Source organism: Artibeus jamaicensis, unplaced genomic scaffold (genome assembly GCF_021234435.1).
Source record: "Artibeus jamaicensis isolate MK-2021 breed Jamaican fruit bat unplaced genomic scaffold, CSHL_Jam_final contig_1028, whole genome shotgun sequence".
Classification (NCBI taxonomy): domain Eukaryota; kingdom Metazoa; phylum Chordata; class Mammalia; order Chiroptera; family Phyllostomidae; genus Artibeus; species Artibeus jamaicensis.
Genome location: NW_026521201.1, coordinates 6,519,123 through 6,540,238, shown reverse-complemented (window position 1 = coordinate 6,540,238; position 21,116 = coordinate 6,519,123). Strand labels below are relative to the sequence as shown.

The 21,116-nt window shown below is 38.3% G+C and overlaps 1 protein-coding gene across 13 annotated transcripts in view; it reads right to left on the bottom strand.

The window, feature by feature from the left end:
- ERC1 (ELKS/RAB6-interacting/CAST family member 1) overlaps positions 1–21,116 on the bottom strand; it is a 616,103-nt gene that overhangs the window by 559,634 nt on the left and 35,353 nt on the right. For 12 of the 13 annotated variants that reach the window (XM_053662643.1, XM_053662623.1, XM_053662620.1 and 9 more), the window contains one exon: positions 18,379–19,184. In XM_053662643.1, the coding sequence (XP_053518618.1) occupies positions 18,379–19,047 (669 nt within the window). In that variant the 5' untranslated portion in view covers positions 19,048–19,184. The remainder of the gene's footprint in view (positions 1–18,378; positions 19,185–21,116) is intronic. The other variant, XM_053662646.1, reaches the window with a different exon arrangement.

Genomic DNA, 21,116 nt, shown 5'->3' with positions numbered 1-21,116 from the left:
ACTTCACTAGCTATTAGAGAAATGCAAAAAAAAAAAGTACAATGAGTCTGTGGTCGGGCGGTGGCTTCTGAGCCTCGCTGAGTGTCTAAGTTCTGAGGACTTCCCCCAAGATGGAGGTGTAGGTGGAACCACCTTGCTTCCGTGCACAACCAAATCTAAGAACAACTATTTTTAACAACAAAAAATACAACCAAGCCACACAGAAAATCGACAATACGGAGTCCAAAGACAACAAATGCTCAGCTAAACCGGTAAGAGGAGCGAAGCCAGCAGCGGAGCGGGTTGGCAAAAAAAAAAATCCCCCAATGGGTGGTGCGCAAGCAGCCGAAAGCGCAGATCGCGGGCTAGCTACGGGTGCACACAGGGAAGAGGCGCAGCTGGCTGTCTGCGGTCGGTTGCGCATCTGCGTGCAGATAAACCAGTGAAGAGGGGAGCCGGCGCAGGGCAGCAGGCTCGCACAATTCCGATCGGATAAACAGGCCCGGGGCGAATGGTGTGACTGGACAGACTGGGCTAGTGAAGAGGACCACCATTGCTCCCTCTCTGACCCCGCCCCCACACACAGCGTCACAAACCAGCAACCTGGGTGGCCCTGTCCTGGTAAACAACTAAGGCTTGCTCCACTTACTTAACGGCACGAACAGACCAAAAATGACTCAAGAACAACTCAGAGCCCCAGAACCGATCGATCTAAGCGATGAAGAAATAGCCAATCTTTCAGATGCACAGTTCAAAACACTGGTGATCAGGATGCTCACAGAACTGGTTGATTTTAGTCACAAATTAGAGAAACATATGGAAGCTAAACTAATTGAAATGAATGGTAATGCAAAGGAAACCAATAGTAATGGAAAGGAGATTGGGACTCAAATCAATGGAGTGGACCAGAAGGAAGAAAAAAATGATCAAACAGAAAAGAATGAAGAAACAAGAATTCAAAAAAATGAGGAGAAGCTTAAGAACCTCCAGGACATCTTTAAACGTTCCAACATTCGAATTATAGGGGTACCAGAAGGGGAAGAGTCACGAGTGGAAACCTTATTTGAACAAATAATAAAAGAGAACTTCCCCATTCTGGCAGAGGAAATAGACTTCCAGGAAGTCCATTTCAGCTTCCAGGAAGCTGAGAGAGTCCCAAAGAAGTTGGACCCAAAAAGAAACACACCAAGGCACATCATCATTACATTAGCCAAGATTCAAATGAAGGAGAGAATCCTAGAAGCAGCAAGAGATAAGGGGACAGTCACCTACAAAGGACTTCCCATCAGACTGTCAGCTGATTTCTCAAAAGAGACCTAACAGGCAAGAAGGGGCTGGAAAGAGTTATTCCAAGTCATGAAAACCAAAGACCTACAACCAAGATTGCTCTATCCAGCAAAGCTTTCATTTAGAATGGAAGGACAGATAAAGTGCTTCTCAGAGAAGACCAAATTCAAGAAGTTCATCATCACCAAGCCCTTATTATATGAAATGTTAAAGGGACTTATCTAAGAAAAAGAAGATAAAAAAGATGAACAGTGAAAGGACAGCAAACTCACAGTTATTAAGAACCACACCTAAAACAAAAGCAAACTAAGAGGACAGCTAGATCAGGAGAGGAACCATAGAAATGAAGATCTCATGGAGGGTTAGCAACAGGGGAGTGGGAGGAGGAGAAGGGGGGAGAAGGTACAGACAATAAGTAGCATAGACAGTAAATAGAAAATAGATAGGGGGGAGGGTAAGAATAGTAGGGGAAATACAGAATCTAAAGAACTTGAGACACATGGTCATGAACTAAAGGGGGAAATGGTGGGGGAGGGGTATGCAGGGTGGAGGGGAATGGAGGGGGGAATAGAACAAATGTAATGGCATAATCAATAAAAAAGTTTAAAAAAAAAAGTACAATGAGATACCACCTCACACCTGTCAGAATTGCTATTGTCAACACAACAGGTAATAACAAAAGTTGGAGAGACTGTGGAGAAAAAAGAACCTTCATTGACTGCTGGTAGGAATGTAAACTGGTACAGCCACTATGGAAAACAGTATGATGGTTCCTCAAAAAATTAAAACAGAGTTACCATATGACCCAGCAATCCCTCTTCTGGGTATCTACCTGAAAAAAACTAAAAAATGTGTCACTGCAAACATATATGCACCCTATGTTCACTGCAGCATTATTCATGGTGGCCAAAACATGGAGACAAACAAAATGTCTTTCCATAAAGGACTGATACAGAAGATGTGGTAACTAAACATACGATACAAGGGGGAACCCAAAATATGGAACTTATTCATAAAAAACTGTATTATTTACTCTTAAATGTTTAAACTTCAGTCACCTTCAAAGTACTCTCCATTGATGCAATATAACTACCAAGACTTTTTTTCCACTGTTCAAAACAGTTTTTGAACTTGTCAGTTCTGATCCTACTGCTTCTGCCATTTTTGTTTGTTTGTTTCAGCTCTTCCACATCAGGAAAATATTTCCCTTTGAGGACTTTTTTCATCCAGAGAAACAAAAAAAAACATCACTCAGGGTAAGATCAGATGAACAGGGAGGGTGGGGCACAGGGGTCATGCTGTTTTTGGTCAAACACTCAGCACCGTGTGGGCAGGTATGCTTGTAAATCACCCATCATCAAATGGGCAAATGCACTGAAAGACTCTTCAAAAAATTTACTGAAGCCAAACTCAGCCTCTCACAACAACGACTAGGAGGGGAAGCCTGTACTACAAGGAGTCCACACTCCAGAAGATTATTCCATTTTTGGGGGGGAGACTCCACATACATATATTATGGAATACCACACAGCTGTAAGAAATAAAAGAGGAAATAGTGCCATTTGCGACAATATGGATGAACCTTGAAAATATTATGCTAAGTAAAATAAGTCAGTCAGAAAAAGCTAAGAACCACGTGAGTTCACTCACATGGAGGATATAAAACAAACTCAGACACATAGAACAGTATGGTGGTTACCAGAGAGAAGGGGAATAAAGGGGACAACCCAATTAAAAAGTGGGCAAAGGACTTGAACAGACTTCTCCAAGGAGGACATACAGAGGATCCAGAGACACATGAAAAGATGCTCAATATTGCTAGCTGTCAGAGAGATGCAAATCAAAACCACAATGAGATACCACTTCACACCAGTCAGAATGGCCATCATAAACAAAGCAACAAACAAGTGTTGGAGAGGTTGTGGGGAAAACGGGACACTAGTTAACTGTTTGTGGGACTGCAGACTGGTACAACCATTATGGAAAACAGTACAGAATTTTCTCAGAAAACTAAAAATAGATCTGCCTTTTGACCCAGCAATTCCACTGCTAGGATTATATCCTAAGAACTCTGAAACACCAAACCAAAAGAACCTATGCACCCCAATAATCACAGCAACCCAATTTACAATAGCCAAGTGTTGGAAGCAACCTAGGTGCCCATCAGTAAATGAATGGATCAAAATCTATGGTACATATACACAATGGAAATCTATGCAGCAGAAAGAAAGGAGCTCCTACTCTTTGTGACAGCATGGATGGAACTGGAAAGCATTATGCTGAGTGAAATAAGCCAGGCAGTGAAAGACAAATACCATATTATCTCACCTTTAATAGGAACCTAAACAAACAAGCAAGCAAAATATAACCAAACACACTGAAATAGAGAACGGGCTGACAGTGAACAGAAGGGAGAAGGGAGGGAATTTCAGGGGAAAAGGGGAAGGGCTTACAGGAACAAGTATAAAGGACACATGGACAAAAACTAAGGGGGTTAGAAATGGGAAGGAGGTGGGGAACACTGGGGGGGTGGGCTGGGATGGGAGTAAAAGACAGAAAACTGTACCTGAACAACAATTAAAATAAATTTAAAAAAAAAGAGTAGAGGGGGCCAAATATATGGTTGACGGAAGATGACATGACTTTGGGTGGTGGGCACATAATGCAATATACAGATAACATATCATACAAACATACACTTGAAACCCACATGATATCATTAACCAATGTCACCCCAATAAATTTAATTTAAAAATTAATATAATGTTCTATGAAAAAAAATTGTTATAAAATAAAATGTATGTTAGTAATGTAAATGCTGCAGATAGCTATACCAAGACTCATGTCCACACGAGGAGAGGCAGAATAGGTGGCACACTGTCCAACAATGCAATGCTGCTATTAGGGTAGTTTTCTAAAATGATTAAAACACTAGGTAACATTCAAACACATCAAGGTACAATCTTGTATCATCTTACACAGTACCCCACTGCTAAAAAATTTAGTGTATATTGTAGCCACTGAAGAGATGGTAATGTAATTATGTACATTTATGTAGTTAGGATCTAGGCTCAAGTCATTATGAACAGACGTCACCTACACAAACCCCTGGAAAGACATTTGAAAATCAAAAGGAATGAGGGAGAACTTTCAAATATGAAGGGCTTCCCTAAGCATTGCAGGGTATCTAGCAACCCTAGGCCTTCTCTCCCTAAATCCAAGAAATGCTTTCTGCTTCCAAGTCATTGTGGCAGCAAATGTTACCACAACTTTCCAACAACTGAGGAACAATATACTACATCTTGAAAATAAGTACCTATCTTCAGAAATACCAAGGGAAACTCAGGAATTTACCCATTTACCATTTAAGATCCCCTTTTACCTGCTTCATATCTCATCTTATAGAGAAACAAGAAACATAACCCATGAATTTATATGACAGGAAAGACTGGAAACACTCATTAAAGTATGCTTCTCTCTGAATATACCTGAACAAGAAAACAGAGGCTCAGCTACCTATCACCACAAAAGCCCAACTCATGAGGCAGAAGCTGGTGCAAAAGGAAAGAGGATTTATTCAGCTGCTGCATTATCTGGAAGAATGGTGGACTCCCTTCTCAAAGCTTATCTCTTCTTTCTGCCATGGAAAAGGTCCAATGGTCCTCCTGATGACCAAGACATAAGCCGGTCACCGGAGTCCCTGCTCCAAGTTAAAGTACAGTTCTTTGCATCCCGCAGGCAGCTGCTAAATGGTCACAGTCCCCACACAGGTAGTTTAGCTCGTTCCCAGTGGCTGGTCATTTCAGGCTCCCTCCTGAAGCCAGCGTGTGGAGCCCACACAGTCATGGGCAATGCGGCTGCTACGGCTACAAGGTCACATACTATTGGGAGAGTATGCAAATGCACAGGCCAGAACATCACCCCATGGGCAAGAAAGACATAAAGACTCCCTCCTGGAGGCCTTGGACCATGTGGCCCATGAAGAAAACAGGCAAGTGCACTGTGTGAGTACAGGTCTTAACCCACAGCAAGAGCCGAAACTGTTTTCTTTGTTCCTCTGGGATTATATTAGCTTGCATGTGGAATGGGCTAGTGCTTTCTCAAAGTGACCAATCAACTTCCCAAACTTTTCCACACTTTAATTGAGGCCACCTCCAACCAATCCCTTCTTCTCCCAGGCTAGAATAACAGGCCTCTCTGATCTAGCACCTCCCTTCCCCTATGCCATTTTGACTTCCATGACATGTGCCAGCCTTCCCCTTGTTCCACCTTCAGTCTGGTACCGAAAGGAGAGGAAGTGCTTTTCCTATCCAATTATCTTGCTAGCTTTATGCACACTTGGGCTTTACCCATTGATTTTTTTTTTTTAAGATTTTATTTATTTATCTTTAGAGGGGAAGGGAAGGAGAGAGGGAGAGAAACATCAATGTATGGTTGCCTTTCATGCGTCCCCTGCTGGGTACTGGCCTGCAGAGAACCGGCCTGCAACCCCGGTATGTGTCCTGACTGGGAATCGAACCTCGATTGTCTGGTTCGCAGGCCCGCGCTCAATCCACTGAGCTACATCAGCCAGGGCTACCCATTGATCCTTCTAGCTTTCTGCCTCTCAATCTAAGAACCTTCCCATGCCATCATCTTGGCCAGGTGGGGAAGACTCACAGGCATGTGGACAGACTGTCTACAGGTAACACTAAGAATCTGGCACCTATTCTAAGTTCCTATGCCTAAGTATGTATGAAAAAGAGAAGAAGAGCCATGTGGCAAGAATAAATTACTGATTATTCAAGTTATCAAATCTTTCAAAAATAACCAAAACTAAGAACACTTTCTGTATACATCCTTCCCATTTCTCAGATTTTTAAATCCTACATAACAGTTTATGCTTAGCTCCCCAAAATTATTTTCTATAAAACAGATGAATCCTGTAGGTTTATAATGTAAACACAATGTGATCCATGTAAAAAAAAAAGTTGTATTATGCTTAAATAAATATTTATGTGTGAATGACTAATCAAAGCAGTTTTGCTTTCATTTTAGTATCATCATCTCAATCCAACAACCAAGAAATAATACTAAGAAAAAGGAAAAAATATACAGGGTCTAGCACAAATAATGCCCCCTTTTTTATTACAAAAAAATTATTACAAAATCATAAGCATATAATTCTGTAACAATATCACACTGAAGCATACCATATGACATTTCAGGTAAAATGTTCAAATTAAAACTATAAATTATTATAGTTTAAATATTATAGTTTAATTTATATAGTTTAATTTATATAGTTTTAATATAGTAACAATATTAACCCATACTGTTACCCTACCAAGCACACTCAAGCAGGCCTTACAGGCCTCACTTCTGCTGGACCCTGTATAAAATACCTGTCCTAAACTATTTAACCCAAACAGGAAAACTGTAATATACCATTATTTATATTTTTGACAATGAAAATACCTGTATTACAACACATATCTCATCCTAGATTTTTCACAAAACATGAAAAACCCAATATAAACAATAAAGAAATTTTATCTGAAAAAATATTTCCTTCGGTTACACTTTTTAAAATAAGGACTAAGTTTCTTCATCAGAAAATTTTGCAGCATGAGGGAAAAATTAAGAGGTTAACTTGTCCAAATACCTGCTTCAGAAAAACAAAAAAAATGTGTAACAAAACCAACAATCTCTCATCATACCTTATGCTGGCAGTACCAGAAAATAAAAATGCATGACTTCTGTATTTGACCATAAATTAAAAAAATGAAACATACAAACTAATGTGCTTAAGCATATAATCAAAATGAAACATACAAACTGATATGCTTAAGCATATATAATGCAATTTCAGCAGAAGGCAACAGGTATCATGGCCTCAACACTCAAAAACAACTTCCACTCTGGCCAGTGTGGCTCAGTTGGTTAGAACATCATCCCATAAACTGAAAGGCTATAGGCTCTATTCCTGGTGAGAGTACATGCCTGGGTTGCAGATTCAGTTCCTGGTCAGAGCAATGTGAGGCGGCCAACCAATGTTTCTCTCTCATGTAGATGTTTCTCTCCACCCTCTTCCCCTCTCTCTAAAATCAATGAGTTTGTATGTTCTTTGAATAAGATTTTAAAAAACAGCTTCTTATTTGAAGCTTGGGGAAAGGAGATACTGTATTCCTCAAGCACAAATTATGTAATAAAAAAGTTACATACATTTTCCATGGGAATGCTTTAATATAAATTGTCTGCCAATATTCTTAGTCTCTAAAACTGAGTGGTCTCTTTTAGAATTTTGTGATGCTTACTAATAGTTAAGCAACAATTACACAGACTCCCATGGTCAAGAAATTCTTGATAATTTACTCTCTGCTTTTTCAGGGCAACAAAATATAATATTCAAGCACCTCTCACAAGATAATTTTTAAATATATTTTTTGATTATGCCATTACAGTTGTCCTATTTCCCCCCCTTCATGTCCCTCCACCCTGCACACCCCTCCCCCACCCTTCCCCCCTTTCGTTTATGTCCAGGTGTAACAAGTCCTTTAGATTCTACATTTGCCATACTATTCTTCCCCCGTCCCCTATTTTCTACCTACCGTCTATGCTACTTGTTCTCTGTACCTTCTCTCCGCTTCTCCTCCTCCAACTCCCCTGTTGCTAACCCTCCATGTGATCTTCATTTCTATGGTTCTACTCCTGATCTAGCTGTCCTCTTAGTTTGCTTTTGTTTTAGGTGTGGTTCTTAATAACTGTGAGTTTGCTGTCCTTTCGCTATTCATATTTTTTATCCTTTTTCTTAGATAAGTCCCTTTAACATTTCATATAATAAGGATTTGGTGATGATGAACTAACTACTTGAACTTGACTTTATCCGAGAAGCACTTTATCAGCCCTTCTATTCTGTATGAAAGCTTTGCTGGATAGAGTAATCTTGGTAGTAGGTCTCTGGATTTCATGACTTGGAATACTTCTTTCCAACCCCTTCTTGCCTTATAATGTAATTATGATGTGCCTTGGTGTGTTCTTTCTTGGGTCCAACTTTTTTGGGACTCTCTGAGCTTTCTGGATTTCCTGGAAGTCTTATTTCCTTTGCCAGATTGGGGAAGTTCTCCTTTATTATTTGTTCAAATAAGTTCTCCACTGGTTGCTCTTCCTCTTCCCCTTCTGGTACCCATATAATTCGGATGTTGGAACATTTAAAGATGTCCTGGAGGTTCCCAAGCCTTTCCTCATTTTTTAAAATTCTCGTTTCTTCATGCTTTCCTGTTTGGTTGTTTCTTCCTTCCTTCTGGTCCACTCCCTTGATTTGAGTCCCAGTTTCCTTTCCATCACTATTGGTTTCCTGTGCAATTCCCTTCATTTCAATTAGTTTAGCCTTCATTTGTTCCTCTAATTTGTGACTAAAATCAACCAGTTCTGTAAGCATCCTGATCACCAGTGTTTTGAACTGTGCATCTGATAGTCTGGCTATCTCTTGGTCGCTTAGAATTATTAGCTCTGGGACTTTGAGCTGTTCTTGAGCCATAATGTTTTGGTCTGTTAGTGCCTGTTACATATGAGGGGTGGAGCCTTAGATGTTCACGAGAGTGTGACGACCCAGTTGCTGGGTTGTGATGCTGTACGTGGGAGTGGGGTCAGAGATGGGCAATGGCGTTTGTTATGCTCTCTCTCGAATTTTGGTCTCCTCTGCTGCTTCCCGCAAACAAACCGGGCCCCCCTGGTGCCAGCTCCCAGGTGTGTGGGCCTGTGCACCCTCCAGGACCCTGTGGGTCTCTCCAACAAACTCTCTGTGAACCTGGGAGCTTCTCCTGGCATCTCGACCCAGGAAGTTTTTCCAACACTGGAGCCCTAGCCTGAGCAGACTGTCTCACTGCTCGCTCCTTCACTTGGTTTATCTGCGTGCGAATGTGTGACCACATTCAGCCAGCCACCTTGCACCCTAACTAGGTCTGCCCATTGACTCCCCATGCCTGGGATCTGCGCTCCTGGGTGGTCCAGTCGATTTTTCCTGCACAACCCCACTCCACCAGCCACTGTCTCTGCCCCTCTTACTGGTCTGGCTGAATGGTTCATTGTTGTCGGACTTCCATACAGTTCAATTTTCTGTGTTTTGATTGCGTTTTTGTTACTAAAACTTTGTTGTCTTTAAACTTGGTTGTGTGAGGAGGCACAATGTTTCCACCTATGCCTCCATCTTGGCCAGATGTCACACAAGATAATTTTTAATGTATGCAGTGATTCTTGAGAAATTTAGATCCTCCTTTATTTAGGGTTATGAATGTGGCTGTATTAAACAGCTCCCAGAAAGAGTAAGAACAAAATTGAACATTAGCAAGGACATAATTACAACCAAAATTGATTAATAAGTCCTTATCCTTTTTTAATTTCTTCACACTAAGAACTAGGTACCTGATGATACAAAGTGGAAACCTCACCACAAAATACTCAATAAAAAAACAGTTACTAGTTAGCCAACTGTAACTACTGGCCAAAATAGCCCACCCCTCGGAACCTCTCCAAGGACAAAGAAATTTATACTATCAACAAAATAAACAAACAAATAAGCATCAACAAAGAAACAGTGCTCTTTTGACCATTTCAACTAGTTCTTTCTTTCACTGATGTTTCTACTAAGGCTTATTATGTATTTCCAGAATATTGTCCTCATATCCATCAAAATCCAGGAGAAAATATATATATTCTTTAAATATATTCTCTAAATCACTAAGTCACTTGAATTTCAATATTATTTTAGGAATCCAAACACTCAAGAAAGCAAGTTACCACCTCCTGAAGTTTTCACACTGCTTTCAGCTTTATTTCTAGTTAGGACAATTCACCAGAAAAAGAAATATAATAGTGCAAAGTAGGTGCTCGATATTTGTTAAATCAATTAGTAAATATTAAATATTAAACATTAAAACTAGTATTTAAAAATACATGAACAACTTTATGGCTTGCCAGAAAAAGAGGTGGCATCTCTAATGACAAAATATCTGAGAACACACAACCAAAAAACATTAACAACAGATCTCAAAGGAGCGTTTTTATTCAATGTGCATGGATAAACTCACTCCAAAACTTTAAAGAAGTACTCTTTTGGCTTTCTAGAAGGTTTCCCTATTATTTAACATAGCCTGGGCAGAATTTTGGCCAATGAAGTTTATCTAGTCTTTTCCCATTACTTAGTATTACTAAAGAATTAGTGTAACTTCCTAAACCATGGCAAAGAAGCAAAGCCTTATTAATGGCACACACCATGATATTTTATTACATAAATAAACAGATAAAAGAAGAAGGGCATTATCTAAAGAATAATCTAGTCAAGACTCTAGTGGTAATCTCTTATCGGGTCATAAAACTCCTTTAGAACTGCCTCTTCTACCTGGAACATTTTACTCAAATAGTTGCAACATTCAGGTCTTTCTCTGCTCAACTAGTATTTCCAAAGAGGCAGAAAATACTTTTGCTATACATGGAAATATTGTGGCTGTCTCAATGAACACCATTTTGATCAAAAAGATTTAACTGACAACCTACAATTATTCAATCTCAGTCATAAGGCTGGATTTTTCTCCAAAATTAAGAAAACAAACCTGACACCTCAAAAACAATAACTTATAATATTTCTGGACTTCCAGCCAAGATGGAGTCATAGGTGGAAACACTGTATCACCTCCCACAACCAAATTTAAAGACAACAAAGATTTAGAAAAAACACAACCAAAACAGACAGAAAACTGAACTGTACTGAATTCAACAACCACAAATCATTCATCCAGACCAGTAAGAGGGGCAGAGTTGGTGGCTGGCAGAGAAGAAAACAGCAGGAAAAGGTGGTGGTTGGCACCAGGGCGCAGGGAGGAAACAAGCAAACCCAGTGAGGTGCACAAGGCAGTTGGCTGACCATGGACACACATTCACATGCAGATAAACTAGGCAAAACACAGGCAGTGAGACAGACCACAACCCAGGGCCCCAGAGACGGGAAATAAAGCCTAAAAGCACCGATTGAAAAAACTTGTGGGGATTGAGATGTCGGGAGAGACTCCCAGCCTCACAGGAGAGTTCATTAGAGAGACCCACAAGGTCCTAGAATGTACACAAGCCCACCCACTGGGGAACCAGCACCAGAAGGGCCCAATTTGCTTATGGGAAGTGGCAGAGGGCCCTCTGCAGAGGTACCACAATCCAGCAGAGAACAGAACAAGCACCACTGTTCCCTCTCTGACCCCACCCCCACACATAGCTTCACAATCCAGGAACTGGGCTGACCCGCCCTGGTGAACACCTAAGGCTCCGCCCCTCACACATAACAGGCACAACAAATAAAAAATTAGCCCAAATGGAACAATAGATCAAAGTTCCACAGCAAATACAACTAAGTGACGAACAGATAGCCAACGTACCACATGCACAGTTCAAAGCACTAGTGATCAGGATGCTCACAGAACTGGTTGATTTGGGTCGCAAATTAGATGAAAAAATGAAGGCTACACTAAGTGAAATGAAGGAAAATGCACAGGGAACCAAGAGTGATGAGAAGAAAACTGGGACTCAAATCAATGGAGTGGACCAGAAGAAAGAAAGAAACAACCCAACAGAAAAGAAGGAAGAAATAAGAATTCAAAAAAATGAGAAGCTTAGGAACCTCCAGGACATCTTTAAATGCTCCAACATCTGAATTATAGGGGTACCAGAAGAAGAAGAGGAAGAGCAACAAGTGGAAAAGTTATTTGGGCAAATAATAAAGGAGAACTTTCCCAATCTGGCAAAGGAAACAGACTTCCAGGGAGTCCAGGAAGCTCAGAGAGTCCCAAGGAAGGTGGACCCAAGGAGGAACACACCAAGGCACATCATCATTACATTAGCCAAGATTAAAATGAAGGAGAGAATCCCAGAAGCAGCAAGAGATAAGGGGACAGTCACCTACAAAGGACTTCCCATCAGACTGTCAGCTGATTTCTCAAGAGAGACCTTACAAGCAAGAAGGGGCTGGAAAGAAGTATTCCAAGTCATGAAATCCAAAGACCTACATCCAAGATTGCTCTATTTAGCAAACCTTTCATTTAGAATGGAAGGACAGATAAAGTGCTTCTCAGATAAGGTCCAGTTAAAGGAGTTGATCATCACCAAACCCTTATTTTATGAAATGTTCAAGGGACTTACCTAAGAAAAAGACAAGAACATATATAGTAAAATGACTGCAAACTCACAGTTATTAACAACCACACCTAAAACAAAAGCAAACTAAGTGGAGCCACAGAAATGGAGATCACATGGAGGGTTAGCAACAGGGGAGTGGGAGGAGGAGAAGGGGAATAAGGTACAGAGAATAAGTAGCACAGACGGTAGGTAGAAAATAGACAGGGGGAAGACAAGAATAGAAGGAAATGTAGAAGCTAAGGAACTTATGATACATGGACATGAACTAAAGGGGGGGAATGTGGGTGGGAAGGGTCCTATAGGGTGGAGGGGAGTGAAGGGGGAAAAATGGCACAACTATAATAACATAATTAATAAAATAGATTTTTAAAATGAAAAAAGGATAAAATTCTTATAAAAATACAAAAAAGAATATATATGTTAACATCCCTGTATATGTACATAAGGTCACAGTCATTAGTCTCTTATTTCAAAAAGCTTAGGAAAATTTTCTACTCAAATCATTAAAACTAAATTCACCATTTCTTACTCTAAATCTAAATCTATTTTCTAATCTCTATCCAGTTTTCATCAATGGTAAAAACATTTCTTCATGGTTCATTGCAGTCTTCTCTCTCACCATCATAGTCCATATCCATATATTTCTTTGAAAACACCTCATGCATGTGTACCTTCTTCTCCATTCCTATTACCCAAATTAATGCAGACCTTCTACAACAAAATCATTTGCTTTTCTTGCCTTCCTTCATTCAACCTACTCTGCTTGCAGCAATATAAACTGCTCCTAAACAGTACCTATTGTTGTCATTCAAAATTCTTCTTTAAATAAGTCATATTAATAAAAATATTATGCCCTGTCTCATGTGGATCAGTAGACTGAGCTCCAACAGAAAGGTTGCCAGTTTGATTCCCAGTCAGGGCACACACCTGAGTTGTGCACAGGAGAGACAACCAATCAATGTCTCTCTCTCTCTCCTTCTCCCTCCCCTTTTTCTCTCTCTAAAAAATTAATTACTTAAATCTTTAGAAAAAATATTACATACTGTTAAAGGATCAATTGAATTATATTTTAATAATGTTTCACAAAGGAAAAGAGGCAGAGAGAAAGCAAAGGATGGAGAGATAAAAAGGATTGGGAAGGATAGTGAGAAATTGTAAATGGTTCTCTATGAAGTACCACTTTACCCCTTGTCATTTCAGAAACTCTGAAGAACTGAGAGACTCAGAGCATTCACACAGTTGTCAGAAGCAATCTGGCCTCCCAGTAACTGACCACACAGTAGTGGTCAGTTCACAAAAAATGATTATTTTGTGAACTGACTCTTCCATCAAATAGATATGGTTTTGTAAGAAAATACACTCCTCCATGCAGCAAAAACCTAAACCCCTAATATTTGCATTTATTTTTCCAGTGTCAGCCTGCCAAAGAAAATACCAAAAAGAAAGAGACAAAAAACTTCCTTCTACATGGTTGCCCATCAAATATACCAAGTATAACTAAAATGTCACACATTTTGTCTTCTTTACTTCCCTCAACCATTTGTTATAAAGCATAGTTTCTAGTCCCCTCAAATACTCTTCTGGGTATATAAAGCACATGACATGTTAGGGAACATGTCAAATTCCAAAGCGGTATGATTTTAAAAAGTAAAATGGAACTATGACTGCCCTTGACCAACATCAGTGTAACTAAGAACTAAGTTAATATTCTGGTTTCTTTTGCCCAAGAGAATGAATAATAGGTTTCCAAGAATATTTAATTAAGCTGCTACCTGCAAAGCTTCTGTAAATTAGCAAATCCCTAAAAACAATTCCACTTCACTGGTATGAAGTCACACACTAGATTGCACTGTGAAATACAAGAAGACAGTAGAGGCAAAAGAAAAAAAAAAGATTGCACTCCTCTGGAAAAGTCTTATTTCCTCACAAATAAGCCTTCTCAGATATTTGCACATTTTCAATTAAATTCACTGAATCACTTTTCACAGTACTCCACTACGTTTCAAATAAGCAAGCTTACCAACTCTACCAGAAGTCGTTTTCCAAAACCACTTCTACAGCCTCGTACATGACAGGATCCAATGGGCAGGTAGCTTAAAGTTCTGTAAGTCACACATGAACAAATTTTGCTTCTGAAAGTGATTGTTAACTCCCCCCAAAATACATATATGTACTTTACATCTGATTTAATTTTCTCAGGTCGTGGAATTCCAAAAATTATCAAAACTATCTGGAAAATAAACTAGGCTACTGATTTATCCACAATACTCTGAATAACCATTCATAATGCATTTCTATGTTAAATCAGAATTATCAAACAGAAAAGGTAAACAAATAGTCCAACACATAGACCCCAGATTTTAAGACCAGATTTTCAATGACAACAGCACAATTAGCAACCTCATGAAAAAGTTTAAATTCAAATAATGGCTTTTATCATGTGACAAATTTAGGTACAACCTAAAATTATAAAAATATTAATAGTCACCCGTGTCCAAATAGTGAGAACAAATAATAAAACAAAGATTCACACAGGATCAGTTTATCTTTCTGTATTTCTGACTCTGAAGTTCTCTTGATCCTTAAATAAAGAAAACCAGAATCAAAAAACCTGAATCCTGAATAAAATCAGACTCCAAAAACAAAAAAATACACAAAACATTAAACTCATTTGCCACACTATAATATTAAACAGAATGTATTATGACTACATGGAATTCCAATGAAAGCCCTTTAAAATACCTATTTTTAAAATAAGCTTCCAACTAAACTCAACATATAGAAATATTATAAGGCATAATAATAGTAATATAAGTATGACAGTATCTTGCTAGATATTGCTTATAATAAAAAATATAAATCATCCAAAGCCTTATTAGCTTTGCCATTCAAGCAAGCTCATAGCTAGATTTTTATTCTTCATCAAGCAAACATACTAAAAGCCCTCCCCACAGTCAATTTTAAAAAAGAGAAAAGGCCTTTTCTGTTAAAATATATATTGTGCCATCTCCCCAACCATTGATATTTGAAAATTCAGTAACAAAAACAGTATGAAACATAAAAACAGTTGGTATTTATTTTAGAAACACTCATCTTGCCCTGGCTTGTGTGTAGCTCAGTGGACTGAGTGTGCGCCTGCAAACCAAAGGGTTGCCAGTTTGGTTCCCAGTCAGGGCACATGCCTGGGTTGTGGGCCCAGTAGGGGGCGTGCAAGAGGCAACCACACATTGATATTTCTCCCCTCCTCTTTCTCTTTCCCTTCCCCTCTCTCTAAAAATAAATAAATAAAATCTTTTTTTAAAAAACCCAGTCATCTAAAAGAACTCCATAATAATGAACTCTGCTCATTAGGCAATTCTCAAAAATGTGGTTTGACATTTGACAGGATTCCAGACCAAGACCTCTGTTGTCCAAGCAGAACACTGAGAATGCATCTAAAACCCCAGTCTCAAACTGAAATGGGAAAATTTGTTTATTATAAATTCTACTAAACCTATCTTCTTTGTAAAGTGAAAAATGTCTGATTTTGAGGGCCATGGAGGGTATAATGAATGCAGAGTTTAATGAGGTCCACTGCTAGCTCACTATAATCTATTAATTAGCATTCTCAATTCTCTATGTCTCATTGCAGTATTTCACTTTATGTTAGAATTGCACCCTTCGTTTTTTGGACCAAAGATATACAATTTTAGGATTGTGTGATAATTATAGTGGATGCAGGAAGAATATATTCCTGCCAGCCCTAGTGTTTAATTAGGGCAAGGGGAGGAATTTAGATAAGGCAGTGCTCACCCTCCTTCAGCACATATGGGTTTTTTTTGGCATCATAGTCCGAGGGCTGCTTCACTTCCACTAGGCTGAAGTGCTGAATCCCTAGTACAGTCTTTTCAGAAGATTTGAATGTTTCATCTTTGAATGTGACTTGATAATTAGGAAGGAAATTGCCATTGCTTTTTACCCACACAGCTTTTAAAGTGTAGGTATTAATTAGCTGGCTTAATTTTCTGAAAATAGAGAAGTATGCCAAAAATTTTCTCCTTGTTAAAATGGACATTTCCAAGTTGCTTCATAATTAAAGCTCTCTTTAGTGATAGACATATTTTCAGTATCATCAGAAAGGTACATTGGTGGCTAGCTAATTCAGTGATAAAACCAGTAAACTCAATTCAACTTCTAGCAAATATACTTTTAATTATTTATTTATAAATAGAGATATATTTATACACATGCATATATACACATGTATACACATTATATTTACATTTATACACACACGTAATCTATTCCTAAAAGGTAGAACTTTTAAAGGAAAAGTACTCATGTATAATTTTTATACAATATTTACACGTTTCAGCCCAGCCACTTTTTGGGTCAATGGAAATAAATTGTGATTTTTATGTTAATGATACGTTTGAGATTGGACAATACTCAAGTATGATGCACTACAATGCTTCATTGTCTAAATAAAGTACCTCATATTTGAGCACTGATAAAACACCAGTACGTGCTCCAAATTTACCAGTCTCTAAAAGAACCTAATATCCACCCCAGTTTCTAAGACCTAAGCTACACTGATACTGTACAAGACTAAATTAAGCAAACTCATCACTCCTCTCTCAAAGTTTATAACTCAACACCAAACTAGAAGAACTTTCAGAATGTACCATTATTTTATATTTTAAAATGATAAACTTTTCATATTGTACTTCACTGTCTGCCACTTAAATTTAACTAAAGAAAGGGTATTTCTCCATTCTGTTGTCATATGAGTGTTTTATCTTGAGCATCAATGATTCTCAAGGTGAGGAGACACCAAAATCACCTGGGTGGATTTTTATAACTAAACATACCTAAGATTTTAAACACCTTTTTACCATACACACATTCCTTCTACTGAATGTCACTGTCACAGATAATAATCATTATGTATAGGAGCCTGTTCACAGCCCTGAAGTGTAATATTAGAGGAAAAAAGATGAGAGGCACTGACCTGAAAGTAAGTGTGGGGCTTTAACACACAAAACAATCTAACTCGCTATCTTCTTCCAGAAACCAAACCAGTAGATCTGAATGCCTGAGCTGAGTATTAGTAATAGAATAGCAAAACAATCAACAGTAATGTTAAATTAGATTTACTTCATCAGAGACAGAAGACATCATTTGTAATTCCTTCTTTACTTCTTGGCATCATTCATGAACACTGCACAAATCCAAGTTTATTACTTTCTCCATAACTTTTATTAATCTAACTCCAAAACAAAGTCTAATACCAACAATGAGGTAGCAACTTTAAAATTCTCCCTTAATAATATAGGAGATTTTTAAATGGCAAATAATTCAAATTTACAAGTTTGAGAAAAGATCTAAAAGTATTTTAAACATAAGGCATAATTAAGATTTTAATTGCTGCAGCTTGAATATGATTTGTCCACAACTTTGTACTTATATGTTACTCCATGTAACATGTCTATGGCCAAAACATCAATTATAACCTGGAAGAGGGCAGAAAAATAACAAATGAGTGTTTCTTATATCTAACAAGACAGCACTTAGCTCTTGAACTGCAAAGCCCAAGACTGTAATGCTTAATTATCTCACTTATTTTCCAAAAGCAATTAATCACACCAAGTTGCCTTTCCTCCACCTTAAGTTTGTTAAAATAACTAAAAAGAAAAAAGTTACATAAGCATCCTGAAGTCGAACTATCATGAATGTCCACAGAAAGAACAGCTCCTCATTGTTGTCAAGAAGAGATGACAACAACAACAAAAAAAATCAAGCACAGACCAAATCTGAAAAAGACCAAGAAACAGAGGACAGAACATTTTAAATTAAATAATCAACAGGAAGAAAACTGAACCAAGAAGGGAAAAACCTAAGAAAAAAGAATGGCTCTATTCGCTTACATATATGAATTCAGACAGTAAAGGTAAACATACATGTAAAACTAACCTGGTTTTCCTCCTGCACAACTCTATAGTGTTCCTTCCAAATAGTGATTTTGGAAGCTTCATCTTTTCTGAGAGCTCGTTCTTTCTTCAACTCTGGGCTCCAGAAGGTCTTGATACTATTCATTGAAGAACTTAATTTGCTCTCCTTTACTTCCACATCTTTCCGCAAGAGATCGTTTTCCCTTAATACTTCCTTTAGCTGTGTCTGCAGATCCATGATTGTGTTATCTCTTGCCTGACGAAGAGAATGAGGAACAGTAGATGCCATACTCACAGGAGGAAGATGATGCTCTCCAAATGCTATGGTGTCACTAGCAACCCCACTGCTAGCTATATTGGGACTACTGCCCATAGCAGTCATCCTAACACCATAAGGCAGACGTCCCCCAGAACGGCCAAGTGTCATGGTGCTTTTAGGTGTTTCTGAACCCACATTTTCATGGTCACTTAGGTACATTGGGCCAGATGTGGCATAGGCGGCATTTAAGGATTGGATATTCTCCATTGAAAGGGTTTTCCCACTGCCACCTCCCACACTGCTTCCAGAACTCCCTCCTGTACTATTGGTTCGACGATGACCCAAGCGAGGGGAACGTGGAAGCCTAGGTGAACGCCCAGGGCTCTGGTTGCTTGGTTCCACCTTCCCAACTGAGCGAGCACTTCCATACATGGTTACAAGATGAATTTAGGTCCCAGGAAAGGTATGGAACTCCGTGAGGTTTCTCTGTGGCTGTAAGTCTGCTTAAGGCTAATCAGAAATAACAGGTCCTCAGCTGTCCAGTCTTGAAGAAATATCTTACACCATATCTGTAATGAAAAGATCACACAGTAAATCCTCCAGTAATAACCATTTCTTTTCCAAAAATCTTTTTATTATCCCCATTGAGGAAGATCTCCATTCTACCCTTTATTTACTCATACATTCAAAATCTGTGTACAGTACAACTTATTTCATAGAAAACATCATTCTAAAAATATTTCACATGTCCAAAACTGAATACTGAAATCATACCCTGCAAGAAAAAGAAAAAGTGATTGACAAGGAAAAGATAAAACTGTATGAATACCTGACTTTCCACCTGGAAAACCCAAGACTATCAAATGAAAAATTATTAGAACTAATAATAAATTTGTTAGACACAAGATCAACATGTAAGTAGTAACACTTTCCTGTATATCAACAATAACATTAGAAAATACAATTTTTAAAAACTCCATTCACAATAACCATAAAAACACTTCCATATAAATCTAACAATAATACGTAAGCATTTTTTAAAAAAAAAAATTACAAAACTTTGCCCTGGCTGGTGTGGCTCAGTGGATTGAGTGCCAACATGTGAACCAAAGGGTTGCTGGTTCAATTCCCAGTCAGGGAACATGCCTAGGTTGTGGGCCAGGTCCCTAGTACAGGGCACGTGAGAGGTAACCACATATTGATATTTCTCTCCCTCTCTTTCTCCTTCCCTTCCCCTGTCCAAAAATAAATAAATAAAATCTTTTTTAAAAAAGAAAAAATTCCTATATGAGAAATGACAAATTTGAAACAGGTAATTAGAAGGGAGGGAAACTTATAAGGGGAAGTTGAGGGGAAGGGGGAATGTTTGTGGAGGCCTTGGCTTTACTTATAAATCTTCATACTGATACTACAATAATGCTTCAATTTTTAAGAAAGGAAAATATATTTGCATTCTACAAGTATAATTAAAACAAATTTTAAAATATGTATCACAGCTATCCTATTTGCCACGTATCTCTCAAACATAAATCAATACAGATCTAAACTAGACCTCTGTGATTTCTGCTATCATTCTATCAAAGAAATGACTTAGGTCAAATAATAAGATCTCTGCATATTAAATAATACTTTCCAAAAATGCACCGTTGTGCAGAATTGATCTTATAAGTAGTCCTTTAGTGAAAATGCTATCCAAGTAAATTACATGGTCTATATACCCTAATTAGATTTTAAAGGGTCTGCTCTGGCCAGGTAGTTCAGTTGGTCCCATACACCAAAAGGTTGAGGGTTCAATTTTCAGTTAGAGCACATATCTAGGCTATAGATTCAATCCCCAGTAGGGGCACATACGAGAGGCAACTGACCCATGTTTTTCTCACACTGACATTCTCTCTGTCCCTCTCCAACCCCACCTCAGGTGACGATTAAAGATCTTCAGAAATACTTGTATAAATACAATGGCAGTCTCAATTCTACTATGTTGGCCAAAAAGTTCATTTGGTTTTTTTCCATAAGAGGGCCCTAGTAGCACTTAGTTGTCTTCTTCAACTTCATTCAAAACTATTTTGTTAGACTGTATTGTGACAGCTGTCACATCATATCAGCATGTGTTTAAATGAAACATCAAAATTGGAGAATTTTTACACAGCCATTTTAGTATTGAAGATGGGAGAAAATATTCAACACTTTTGGCATATTATGCTTTATCATTTCAAAGAAGGTTAAAAATGCAACTGAAACAAAAAAAGATTTGTGCAGTGAATAAGGAAGGTGCTGTGACTGATTGAACATGTCAAAGGTGGTTTGCCAAATTTCATGCTGGAGATTTCTCACTGGTGATGCTCCATGGTTGTTTAAGTTGAAGTTGATAGTGATCAAATCAAGACATTAATTGAGAACGATCAACGCTATGCCACACAGTAGGTGGCTGACATACTCAAAATATCTAAATCAATAGAGTACTAGTGAAAATGAAAAATGTGCCTTTATTTTATAGAAAA